This window comes from Corylus avellana, chromosome 3, assembly GCF_965113065.1.
Source record: "Corylus avellana chromosome 3, dhCorAvel1.hap1.2, whole genome shotgun sequence".
Taxonomy (NCBI): domain Eukaryota; kingdom Viridiplantae; phylum Streptophyta; class Magnoliopsida; order Fagales; family Betulaceae; genus Corylus; species Corylus avellana.
The window spans coordinates 34054186-34067296 of NC_142492.1; the positions used below are offsets into that span (position 1 = coordinate 34054186).

General features: G+C 33.6%; 1 protein-coding gene across 1 annotated transcript; it reads left to right on the forward strand.

Annotated features, from left to right (window-relative positions):
* The first annotated feature begins 9423 nt into the window (after window positions 1-9423).
* LOC132176082 (Homeodomain-like superfamily protein) lies at window positions 9424-11403 on the forward strand. The gene is made up of 3 exons (XM_059588203.2): window positions 9424-9802; window positions 10075-10283; window positions 10694-11403. The coding sequence occupies exons 1-3, from the start codon at window positions 9541-9543 to the stop codon at window positions 11129-11131; spliced, it is 909 nt and encodes a 302-aa protein (XP_059444186.2). The 5' UTR covers window positions 9424-9540; the 3' UTR covers window positions 11132-11403.
* The last annotated feature ends 1708 nt before the right edge of the window (window positions 11404-13111 follow it).

Here is a 13111-nt window from a genome sequence, read left to right on the forward strand (position 1 = left end):
TTTAATGTTAGAAAAGAAAAATATTTCCGCACAATAAAAATGGAGAAAGACCATCAATTTCAGTTGATGGTCAATAATGGAGAACTAATACTAACTCATACTGGAACACAAATGCTATTGAAAGAAGATAGTGAAGATGTAATTGACATAAAGAATATTGATCGAAATATATAATTGGCATTGACATCTTAAAGCACTTCACATGTTCTTTATCTTAAAGCACTTCAAAGGTTCTTAGTATCAATTTTACATATGTCAAGGTTCTTAGCATTTGTGGATGTCGTCATTGCATATATAATTGCAGATATTTCCTTGATCAATGAAACTATTTCTTTTAGCCAACCATCTTTTGTATAAATAACGACAAGAGATATCGGCCGTTATCATTCAAAAAAGGCTTGTAAAATTGTATTTAAAACTCTCTAGCATTGCCTATAACGTCTTATCTAATAAGAAATTAACGTAAAACTTAAGATTGATGAACTCTTTTATAATTTACACATTTGGGTTAATCATCTTTTCAATGACGTTTCATTAAAAGTTTGTGAATAGTAAAGTAATTTCTGACTTTCGGCTTCTGATGGCCTTTTCATGCGTGGATACAGTGTCCTTAAACCGTATGACCATGACACCATTTTCTTTGTTTTTTACTTTTTGCAATCAAGCACAAGCGTATTCTTATTTCTTAGTCTCGAAGAAATCAGCTATCTTTCTTTCTAAACCCACAGAAACATAGAAGCCATCATGCATGCATCACCATGTTTCAATTCATAAAGTCAAGAGGAAACAAACAAAAGTATGAGAAGTTCACTTTTTACTTTAGTATTACCCAACATGAAATGTGTGCACATGTGCATGTGCTAGAGAGAGAGAGGCTTTTAATTGGGTGTGTAATGTTAAATCAATCACATGAATTTTAAACATATGTCAATTGAGGGATGCTACACATTACATACTATTTTATTAGATTGACATGATAGTGTTTATTAGTCTTTGAATCAGTTATTGTTAAAAAAAGAATAGCTAATGGGCACTGCACCATTAGTCTGTAAGGTGAAAGTGTAGTATATATAAGTTATATAACTACTCATATTAATTTAATAGACTAAAGCTCCGTTTGTTTCGACGTAAAATGTTTTCAACGAAAAATATTTTTTTTGAAAAATGATTGTCAGGAAAATATTTTTTCAGTGTTTGGTGCGTTTGGAAAATCACAATTTATATATATATATATTTCATTGAATCATATTAAATTTTTAATTATGAAAATTTTCCGATCAAGTCTTGGTAGTGTTCCAGCTGGGTCCCAATGGTATTTCGGTCAGGTCCCATCTAGGTCCGGAGGGGGGTCATGTCCTTGCAATGTCCCGACGGGGTCCCAACCGAATTCTGGCAATGTCCCGACGATGTCTTGGTCGAGTCTGTCGATTTGAGAATGAGATGCTCAAACTCGAAAAATGGTTTATAATTTTAAAAAATAAAAACCATTTTTCAAAAATTAAAAAAGTTATTTCAGTTAAACTGGAAATATTTTTCGTTGGCTATTATTTTTCGTTACACCAAACACTTAAAAATATAAAAAACATTTTCAAAAAATTATTTTACACTAAAATAAACGAACCTAAATTAAAATAAGGAAACTGGAAAGACCATAAACCACTGAGAAAAAAATGGGATTGGATGGGGGATGTGACTCCAAGATTGTGATCTAAATAAAGGACGATTCTTCTTTCTTGAAATAGGGCATGGTAGGAGCCCTTTAATCATAACAGAGGGAAAAGGTTGGAGATTGTGTAGCCCCGAGTTGCTTCATTTTGCTTCTAATCAGAGTCCACATCTGTGAGGCACCCAAAAGAAAAGGAAAGACTCAAAAAATTAAAAAAACATACTCTTTAATATATACGTTGAGTGCTTCTCATTCATCAAATGTGCTTACCTACCAAAACAAAGTGGGCAAATGTGCACGGGACATAAGTTTCTTCTAAAACCTATTATAATAAGTGAAAAGTGTTATTTAATATTTTTGAGTTTTTCAAAAATTAATATTTGAATTCTTAGGTTAGTAGAATGACAATAAATGACTATTTAAAAAAATAAAATATAAATAAAAAAAAAACAAACAAACAAACAAACATATGAAAAATGACACTTGACACTTATTAAAGTTGGTTGGAGAAAATTTATTTCAAACTAGTTTAGAAAAAATTTATGTCCATGTGCATGTGCCACATAGGGTTAAACTGACTGGTTGAGATGAAAGTGTGTTTACGGGAATTATTCAGTCACCCAAATATATCTTAGGGTTCTTCCTTATCCTGATGGGGGTGGTCAGATCATCACTAAAAGCATGTTTTGGAGGTAGTTTGATCATTTCTAACATATTTTAGGATTGATTGACTATCTCCAAAGTAGACTGCGGTGGCCAACGACCTCCTTTTTTTTTTATATTTGTTTTTATTCTCAAGTCGTTCATTACAAATAATCAATTGAAGTTGAGCGAATTACATGACGTGTCAATTTTTAAGAATTATAAGAAATCTCAATGGTAAACTAGCTTTTGCGAGCAATGACAATAAATATGAGAAATATATAGATTGTCTAATAGTAAGATAATTAACAATTCTATTCAGGTAGAACACTTTTAACCTCCCTTTCTTAAGCTATCCAAATTTCTGAAATTTGGACAAGGGAAACAAAGTAAATCTCCAAGATAAAACAAAAACATGTTGTTTATGAGAAATAGTTTTTTTTTTTTTCAAAGCGGGGAAAAGGAAAAAGGAAAATGAGAAAAGAGAATTAAATTCAACGTCAAATGCCTTATAAAGGGTTTCAAGAGAAAACATCCTTCCTAAAAGATTAGCCTAATCAAGTAAAAAGCTTTTGACTCCAAAACCTAACAATAACACATGTAATAAGTGATGCTCATAAGGTGAGATTTCTTTGTTCTTTATCATTGATGATAGAATTGGAGGGAAGCTGCACAGAGTAATGGCTGCATTCTTCTCTAGTACTTAGTATGCTCGTGACTTTCCTACCCAAAGAAATAGTAATCCAAAATTGCTCAATAATGATACAAATATCTCGTGACAAAAAGTCTCTCAATATTCCACCAAAATAATTTAAATGTATAAATCATAAATCTTTAAATTATCACTCCTTCCAAAACCTTAAGCCTAGTGAATTCAATTATTCAATTAACACAGAAAAATTCACTTATCTTCCCTGAACTTTCATGAAATTTGTAATTCTTCTCTTTTATAAAAAAAAAAATAAAAAAAAAAAAAAAAAACCCTCAATTTGGCTTGGTCAAGATTTAATAAAATTTGCAAAAATACCCACATCTGATTTTTTTTTTTAATGGCATTTTTTAAATTTTGACAGGATTTAACAACAAATCTTAACGGATGAATAAAATTGAAAAAAAAATTGAAATATGAATACACTAAATTAAGAGTTTTTTAAGTTTATGAACGTAATTGCAAAAGCAGCTACAACTCGATTATCATACCACGCTAAATCACAATTTATCGCAAAAATATAAAATGATCAAAAAATAATAATAATAATATTAACAATTTAAGTTTGATCCAAATTATTTATGCATGGAATTAGTGTTATAGATGAAATTATTGTGAAGGCATGTGAGGGGTTGATAAATGAGGATTGAAAAGGTGAAGAAGGAGAGTGGAACACCACAAAGCTTATCTTAGCTTATCCTCCCACCATGGAAGGCCATTATATTAAAGCGTACGATTGCAGAAAAAGATAACAAAAAAAAATCTTCTTCGCACTCTCAATGGACACCAATCGAATATGCCAAGCCGACGGTCCATACTCTCTGCCCCCTTTTTCTCTCTCCACCTATTTATTTATTTATTTTATTATTGCGTCTTCAATAATTCTACTCTCAATCAATCACTCCCTTCATCCATCGGTTTTTAAATTTCTAGTTTTATAAAAATTCATGATTTTAAAATACAGCTAATTAATGAAAACATGAATAATTAAACTTTTGATAAAATTACGTTATGATATTTAAAAGAGTCTTCGATAGGATTGTTGAGACAGCTGTGAGTTTAAGACGGATCGTTTCTCATTATGATAGGTGTCAAGTGAAAATATAGTGATGTATACCGTAGAGTCAACGACGCACATAGTCTTAACGTTTTAAGAGCGGACCGTCTCCTCTTCAACATTTCTACTACTTCCTTGCATTTCCGTTTTGAAGATCTAAGTTCAAATTTTGTATGGATGAATTAAAAGTTTATAAGGTCTGTTTTAAAAAACACTCTTACATCTGGTTTGAAAGCGTGAATTTTTACAATTTTGTCTAAAAATGCATGTTTAATAACCTGCGAAATTGCAAGAACAAACTCAATCAAAGTTGGTTATATCAAAGGACTTATTTGTTAGCAAAATATTATGATAAGTGGGAATGGTATTTTGGAAAAAAATAAGGCTAAGGTGCGGCTCTTCAGCATGAAGTTTGGAATAGATGAGTTAATTAATTAATTAATTAATGGTTTGGGCAGTGTTTTGGTTTAATTAAATAATTGTTGAGACAAGTTGGGTTTGACTAGATTCATGTTGACTGGATAAAGAAGGGGGTGCAAACTGCAAATGGGATATTATGCCTACGAATTGGCACCCCCATGTGCACTGTTTTTTTCATTTTATATTCCAAAGAGACAACATTAATTGGTGGTAGTTGAATAATGTCATGAGACAAGGTGATATCCACTGCTTTTTTTTTTTTTTTTTCTTCCTTTTCTTTATTTTAAATTTTTTAAAGTAAGGGCATAGTTATATTTTTTGAAATTTTATAAAATTAGAACATATATTTTATATGTTAGCCATTTAAGTTAATAAAAAATTAAACGGTATGGGTGTAATTGAAAGGAGCTGAAATATTACAACCTTACATTGAAAATTTTTAAAGTTTAGTTGGGACATTGAAAATTGTTGGGTTATGAATTTTTATTTTTTATTTATTTTTATGTCCATACAAGAAAAAAAATAAAATTTAAATTAATGACATCTACTTTATAAAACGTGTTGTCTTTAAGCCGATTAATGACTTTTTTCTTTTTTTTTTTGACATGTTCACACAAAGAAAGAGAGAAAGAGATTCGAACTAGTGACTTCCGCTTCATTAAGCGTGATCCACAGCCAATTAAACTACTCCTTAAAAACGCCGACTAAGGCGTTGGGTTAAAAAGATAGGCATAAATTATAGTTGAAAATGTGAGAATAATAGTGATAACAGCTGGATTTAAGCCTCTAATGACAAAACGTGTAAGAGAATTACGACTCTTTTCATATTTAATGTGCACCTGCTTCAATCCTATTCCTGGGTACGAGGTCATTTGAAATAAACCAAATTACTTTAAACACCTGCTTCAAAATTATTTACTCCTTCATTAGTGCTTAACGTCTTCCAAGCTACTCTACCTTGGCTCACACCAAACTCTAAAACTGCCTTAAATTTAGTTTAATTATTATTAGTAGGATTTCAATTTTTACAACTAGGTCCTTAAAGTTTTCTTTAATTTTAAATAAGTTTATCTATCAACTAACTATTCAATTAATTAAAGCCACGTGACTGTCATTTGATAAGTTGTGCAGTTAGGGGCAGAACCATTTACCAATTTGTGGTGGTGGACCACCGCTCTAAAAAAATGTTTTTAATTGTTTTTGTTTTTATTTAGGTATATTGGTAATTTAAAATAATTGTACTACGTGATAAGTACAATTAGCACATAACGTGTTAAAAAGAGAATTACGTGTCATTAATTAATTGGTATGGCGTGACACAACATTAATTAACTGAATGTCAGATTGATTAAGGGATTATGAGTTCCCATGCTTTATCCACCTTTAATTATAAGGAGGAAAAAAAAAATCAATAATGGATGAAGCATGCCAACTTAGCGGAAATATACATGAGATAGACATCACAATGCCAACCAAAAAAAAAAAAAACATTTCTTTTATCAAAGTTGAAAACCAAGAGACTAAACTAAAATAAAAATTTTAGCAAATGTAACCCGTGCTCTATCAATACATATTAATTTAATAAATTAAATATTATTTTAATAGACTAAATTAAAAGATTTGGATAATAAAAAAGAGAAAGGCCAACAACAACGCTAGCACCAATGTTCATTTTTACTTAAACTCGAAGCAATTAAATGCTCTTGGATTAAGTTCTCCTACAAATCACAATTTTTTTGAATTATAAAATTATGTGAATTCAATGCTTCGAACGACTTAAAAAATACTACATATTAACGAGGCAGCTAAAAAGAATTTTCTCTAAAAATACTTATTTTTTACTTTTGAATAAACACTTATTTTTAAAAAATTAAAAAAAAAAGGCTTTTAGCTCAAAACTTTCTTACTACATAAAACACAAAAACCTATAAAAATATATTTAATTCTCATTAGTAGCATGTTATTCTTTAAATATAAAGCATTTTTTGAACCATCCTATATTAAAAAATAAAAATAAATAAAATTGACATAATTTTAGAACGGACACAAAGGAATCCTTATCCTATGCTTCTTCGTACTTGTAGACTGTAGAGTTCATTAAACTTTAATGTTGAACATGTGGTTGGCATAGAAATGTGTGACCACATGAGATTACGTGAATCCCGCAGCATGTACGACACATAATTCCATATCCACACATTTTTTTTTTGTTTTTTGTTATCCTATCTCGCATTAATTCAGAAAATCCTTTTCAAGCCTGAAAAAAAAAAATAATAATTCAATGTCAATTTGACAATTTTGGTTGTTTTCATACCCACCGGATAACGGTACGTATGTTTATGTTAATGTCTTTTGGAGCATTCATTTATTTTTATCCTTAAAAAAAGGTGTTATCATGAGATATGTAATATATAGGTGACAGATATTTTGTATTTTCTATTAGGAAAATGTTAGGTATTTTTTTTTAGTGTTTTTTCAACTGTGATGTAGTTTTTAAAATTACCGATAGATTAAAAGTCAATAATAATAATCTTAAATTCAACAATAATTTTAAAAGTCACATCACAGTCGAAAAAATACTAGAAGAACGCCTAGCATTTTCCTTTCTATTATTCATTAACAAAGCTATCATATGGAAAGGAATCTTTATCTACAAAATTTAATCCGTTGTGTTCTTATTATGCAAGTTAAAAGAAAAGGATAGGTTGATAATATAATATAATTTATTTTTAAGAAGAGACTTTCAATTTTTAAAACTTGTACAACACAAGAATGTGACATGAATGACGTAATTATTTGGTGGTAATATAGACTAAGAAAATGGGCTCTAAAATGCATTGAAGCGGTTTGGTTGGACTCCCCTCATCAGCATGATCGACAAGGATTGATTGGAGTGTTGAATGGGTTATGTTGATAAATGAACCGCATCAGCATGCATGTTTCATGAGATTGAGATCCACCAAATTTTGACATTTTGTGTCACGCATAAACCTTTCATCATGCTATACCAATCACAACCTAACCAATTCATCATCATCTTGAATCCTAAGCAAAATAACTACACCAAATAGAATAATGTCAAAGATTATAAAATAAAATAAAGAAGCTTTCATTAGTATAATAAGAAAAAGAAAAAAAAAAAAAAACCAAATGATCCAAAGTTCAAATACATAATAATAATAATAATAATAATAATAATATATTATTATTATTATTATGTCACCAATTGAGAGAAGTAAATAGAGATGAAAATTAAATTCTTTAAATTTCTTAAAATAAAGATAAAGTCCTTAATTTGTGAAGTAAATACATATTTCAAATAAATTTCAAATAAAATGAAGATATTTTGATTAATCCTTGTTTTTTTAAAAACAAAAAACAAAATTCAAAAGCTTTCAATAAGATGAAGATATAAAGGGAAACTTTACTCAACCTTGAATTGTCACAACTTTTGTAATATCTCCTAAAGTTTAATTTATCTCAATTTAGTATATCTATATTTTAATTATATTCAATATCACATATCCGTTAGTATTTTCCATTAACTCCTAACTTAAGGGTATTAACATTTTCAAAATAACCCAATTTGTTTTAGAAAAAAAAAAAAAAAAAAAAAACAAAACAAAAACAAAAGACAAAAAACAAAGATTAAGGCGTTGGTCTAAGTTTAACGATATTTACAAAACTACCCATATTTCCCCGAGATATAATATGCTACATTACTCTATTTAGAATTTTTTTTAATAACATATTTATCATGTATATGAAGATGATGGATGATGATCCAATAACATATGATTCATTTGATTAAAGATGTTGATGACAGTTTTCCGATGAGTGACGTGGCACAAAGTCTGAGGAGTCGTTGGTCTGCAAAATAGAAAATGTAGGATAAGAGTGCCAGGGTGTGCCGGCGGGACGAGCTTGAGAGAATAGTGATTTTTAAATAATGAACTAGAGATTCCCTTTTATAGGCGTTACGTAGCAGTTGTCACATCGGAATTTTTGGCCCCACGTTCCTGAGGATCCACGTGCGTAATGTTGACGAAGTGGATTGTGGGTTATTCCATGATCTTGAGATCGTGGAGTGTGTTAATGGGTGGCTCGACCACACTTGTGTTGGACGTGGGTACCCGAATTATCATGGTACAAATGTCTCGATTTGGCGTTGACAGCTGAATCACGTCCTGGTGAACCTGGGGCTTTACTTGGGCCCAGCACCCGAGTTATCCTTGGGTACACGTGTCTCGGTTTGGCGCAGACTACTAGACCACGTTCTGGTGAACGTGGGGCGTATCACACGTTCATTGGTGAACGTGGGTCCTTCACTTGCCGAAGGACTATTGTACCCTCGGTGGAAAGACTGTTATGCCCTCAGTGGGTTGGCCGTACTTCTGGTTGCGCCAACTATGTTTCGACCTGGGCCTGTCTTTAGTGAACTTGCACGTTAGACCGGGCCTAGAGGTGTTGGTCTTTGTAGTGGCCGATCTATGATCCAACAAAAGATAATAATGGGTGATTGATCAAAATCGTTTTTTTTTTTTGTCTAAATACTCCACTTCATTCAAGAGTAGAAAATATTACAAACCTAACAAAGAAAAAAGAGGTGGGCACCTCAATAACAAACCCAAACGAAGAAGACAGTGCTAAATATGAAGTCAGAACAACCGAACAGGCGATAGACACATAAATAATTTTAAAAAAATATAAACTATCTGGACCTCTATAATTTAAGCATAAGCCAAGAAATAAGATTTTTTCAACGGATCAAAATCTTAAATCCGTTGAAAAAAAAAAAGAAAAGAAAATCTTAGGCCGCAGACGCCACGTACAGGACACAAATCGAGAAACAAGGCCACGCCTTTACACCCACACATCCACATGGTGCCACCCCATCTATGAGTGCGTCTATATATAATTGTCGACCAAATTAAACCCACACATCCATCACATATTTTCTATTTCTCTCTCTCTCTCCATTTTCCACTTGTACGGCACCAACAGATTCCACCTCCACAGCGAGAAGTAGAAGAGGGTGAGGCGGAGATGTCTCGCGCGTGTGGCGGAGACGCGGGCGGTTCAGGGGAGATCATGCTGTTCGGAGTCAGGGTGGTGGTGGACATGATGCGGAAGAGCGTCAGCATGAACAATCTGTCCCAGTATGAGCAGCCCCAGCCCGAGGAGCCGGCCAAGGTTAACACTAACAACAACACCACAACAAAAGACGACGTCGCAGGTGCCGGTTACGCCTCCGCAGACGACGCCGTTCCCAATTCCCGCTCTCACCGCGACCGTGAGCGCAAGCGAGGTCCGATTCAGATCGCCGATCATCTCTCTCTCTCTCTCTCGATATTTCTCAGTTTTTCAATACCAAAATAATTGATTTGTTTGTCAAAATCTGTTTATTTTTTTTTTTTTTTTACTCTTTCTTGGTCAATTTTATTTATTTCCATTTTCTATGATAAAACTTGGTATTAAGTGAGAAATCCTGTTTTATTTATTTATTTATTTTAAATATTTTGATTTATGGGTATGTATAATTGGATTGATTTTGTGGATGACGGTATTTGAGTATTGCAGGGGTTCCGTGGACGGAGGAGGAGCATAAGCTGTTCCTGCTGGGATTGCAGAAGGTAGGGAAAGGAGACTGGAGAGGAATATCGAGAAACTTCGTGAAGACTCGCACGCCAACGCAGGTTGCAAGCCATGCTCAGAAGTACTTCCTCCGCCGCTCCAATCTCAACCGCCGCCGCCGCAGATCTAGCCTCTTCGACATCACCACCGATACGGTAATTTTTACTTTTATGTTCTCTGTTCTCTCTCTGTTTGGTTGCTGAGAAAAAAACGAAGTTGAAAGATTGTCTGTTTCTGAAACTCTTTACTTGTATGGTTTTCTTATTTCTTTGGTTCCAAAAAAAAAAAAAAAAAGTGGTGCTCTCAATTTTTTGTTATTTTTCTTGGCTTTCTTTTCTCTTACGTTTTGGTTGTTGAGAAGACTTAGTTTCTTAGAGTTTTCGATAGTTGACCCATTCAAAGGCAGATTAGTTTTATCAGATTCTTTTTTTGAGTTGGGGGATTTTTTGTGAAGTTGTGATTTTCTTTGCATTTTCCTACGTTTTCTCAACAACCAAACTAAAAAAGAAATAAGAAAGACAGGCTTTTCATGAATCATGACCATATTCTCATATGGGTGTATCAGGTCACGGCGATTCCAATGGAAGAAGAAGCAGGGCATCATCAAGAGAATGCCTCGCAGTCACGTCCACCACCATCCGAGCCCTGCAATTTTGGTGGATTTCCTATGATGTCTGCTTTTCCGATGACTATTGGTCCGGCAGCGGTTCCTGTCCCCATCGAGAACCCAATGGAAAACCTAAACCTAGGACAGGGAAATGTGGAGACCAATGCTGCCGCCTCGTCGTCGAGGAATCTCGTCCGTCCGATCCCTATCCACACGGGTGCTCGTGCTTCAACCATGTCCGAACTTAACTTGAATTCAAAACCGTTGATTGACTCGTCACCGTTGACTCTCAAGCTGTCTCTGCCATCCGATCAGAGGGATTCACCGTCGAGGCATTCGGCGTTCCAGGCAATGTCAAGCTTCAACAATGGCGACGGCATCATCACCGTTGCTTGAAAATTAATGGTTCATAATTAGTGCAGATGGGTTAGAGAAATTTATCTCCAAAAAAAAAAAAAAAAAAAGGAATGGATTAGAGAAGACGAGGTAAAGGTAAATTAGGCAACTGAATTTGATCCTTTGCTTGTTTTGTACAGACCCAAAAACTGTAACGTCTTTATCTTCTTGTTGGTTTATGGTACTATTATGTTAGATTCTTGGTCTTTTGGCTGTTTTCGATGTTAGCTGATATAACTGAAAATAACATGGACTTTTGGTGGGTCTGGTCTTGAACTCTGAAGCTTCTAGTGGGTTTTATTTTATTAGCTTTTTGGGTTAAAAAAAAATAAAATTGGATGATTGGTAGAGAGCCATTTTCTTCCCCTTTTTTATGTGAATTGGACGCATTAAAAATAAAATATAGTGAATGTGGATCGTTCATCATGCTCAATAATGGAATGGATCATGCTTGTTGGGGTTGCGAATAATTAATGTTGTCGTTGTGGGGTCAATGGGTCATACATTTCTGTTGAGGGGAAATGTTTTAATCATCAAATAAATGTGTGGTGGGTTTGCATCCATGTACGTGTTTGATTGGTTGTTAATTTGCTGGAAACCATAATTTAATGGTTGTGTCACGCAAGTGTATACGTTGTGATGTTTGTGACAGTAAGAGTGCATGATTGATTAATTAAATTAGTAAGTTAATTTTTTTTTATTTTTTTTATTTTTTATATATATATGTATTTTTTATGTTTAATTATCTCTGATGAGAGAAGAAGAGAGTTTGCTATGAGAAATATCTTCAATGTGGTCGATGCACAAAACCCCTGTTTTGTATAAACTATTCAGCAGTTGATACATCAACCTATTACATAAATTTAAAATGAGAACAAAATACTATAATAATTCATATTCTCATGGTTAAAAATAATAAAAATTACAAGTGACAGCCTTGGAGGAGCATCAGCCCATGCGGGTGGCGGGTCACGGCTAGACCCACGGGTCTGGCCATTTCTTTGACACCAAAGTTCCTTTTTTCAGCCTTTAGGGTGATAAAATTCTTAAATGGCTAATTTTTCCACCTCTAGTTTTTAGTTTTGAATCTAAAAACGAGTTTTGAGCCATTAGAATTTGATTTTGAGGTATTAGAATTCGATTTTGAGGCATTAGAATCCGGTTTTGAGGTAGGACACTACAGTTTTAGGCGGGTTTTGAGGCGGGTCATGGCAAGACCCACGAAAGAGACCCAGCAGCCCAACAACCGCTGCTGGTGCTGCTTCACGATCCACCGGTGGATTGGGCGTGGTGCCGGTTGCTGGGCGGGCTGGGTGTGGGCTGGGAGGGGTGCCTGTGGGCTGAGCGTGGCGCCGACGGTGGGCTGGGCGTGAAGGATGGTGAACTGGGTTGGGCGTGAATGATTGTTCTTTGTTGGTTTTGATTTATGATGAATTGATGAGAGTATAATCAGATGTAGGCATACCTATTTTCTAATTTACAACATGCTGAGTTGTCATTCATTGTGTGGGTTGCACAAAAGGTGACTTTTGTGCAACGTCCACACCGAAGACGCACTCATTTGCTATTCCTAGAGTTTTTGTTTTTGTCATAAAATATAGAAATATGTTTCATGTTTGTATGAATGTCAAATATTCCTATCGGAATTTTCTACAATTGTAATCTCTCTCTTTCGTCCCTTGCCTCTCTTCTTTGGGCAGGACACGTGAGAGAGGGGCCCATAGTCTATGATGGGGCTCTCTGTATTCACATTTTGGCTAAACTAATTTATTTTTCATTTTCGTTAAACAAAATTAATTAATTTTTTTTTAGTTTAGCTCTTCACTTTTTCAAAACACATATGGTTCTCTATTTTAACTATTTAATTTCATTATTTTATTTTACATCTGGTGAGTTGGATGCATCTCATTTTTTACTAGCCCAATAAAAATACTCTTGTTATTATCCCTGCCTCTATTCTCTTTATAGCATTCTCAATAA

Bases quoted from the DNA above. Each gene is read 5' to 3' on its own strand.
- LOC132176082 (XM_059588203.2), top strand. From the start codon at position 9,541: ATGTCTCGCGCGTGTGGCGGAGACGCGGGCGGTTCAGGGGAGATCATG. The intron at 9,803-10,074 runs GTCCGATTCAGA...TGAGTATTGCAG, and splicing joins CGACCGTGAGCGCAAGCGAG to GGGTTCCGTGGACGGAGGAG. The intron at 10,284-10,693 runs GTAATTTTTACT...TGGGTGTATCAG, and splicing joins TCGACATCACCACCGATACG to GTCACGGCGATTCCAATGGA.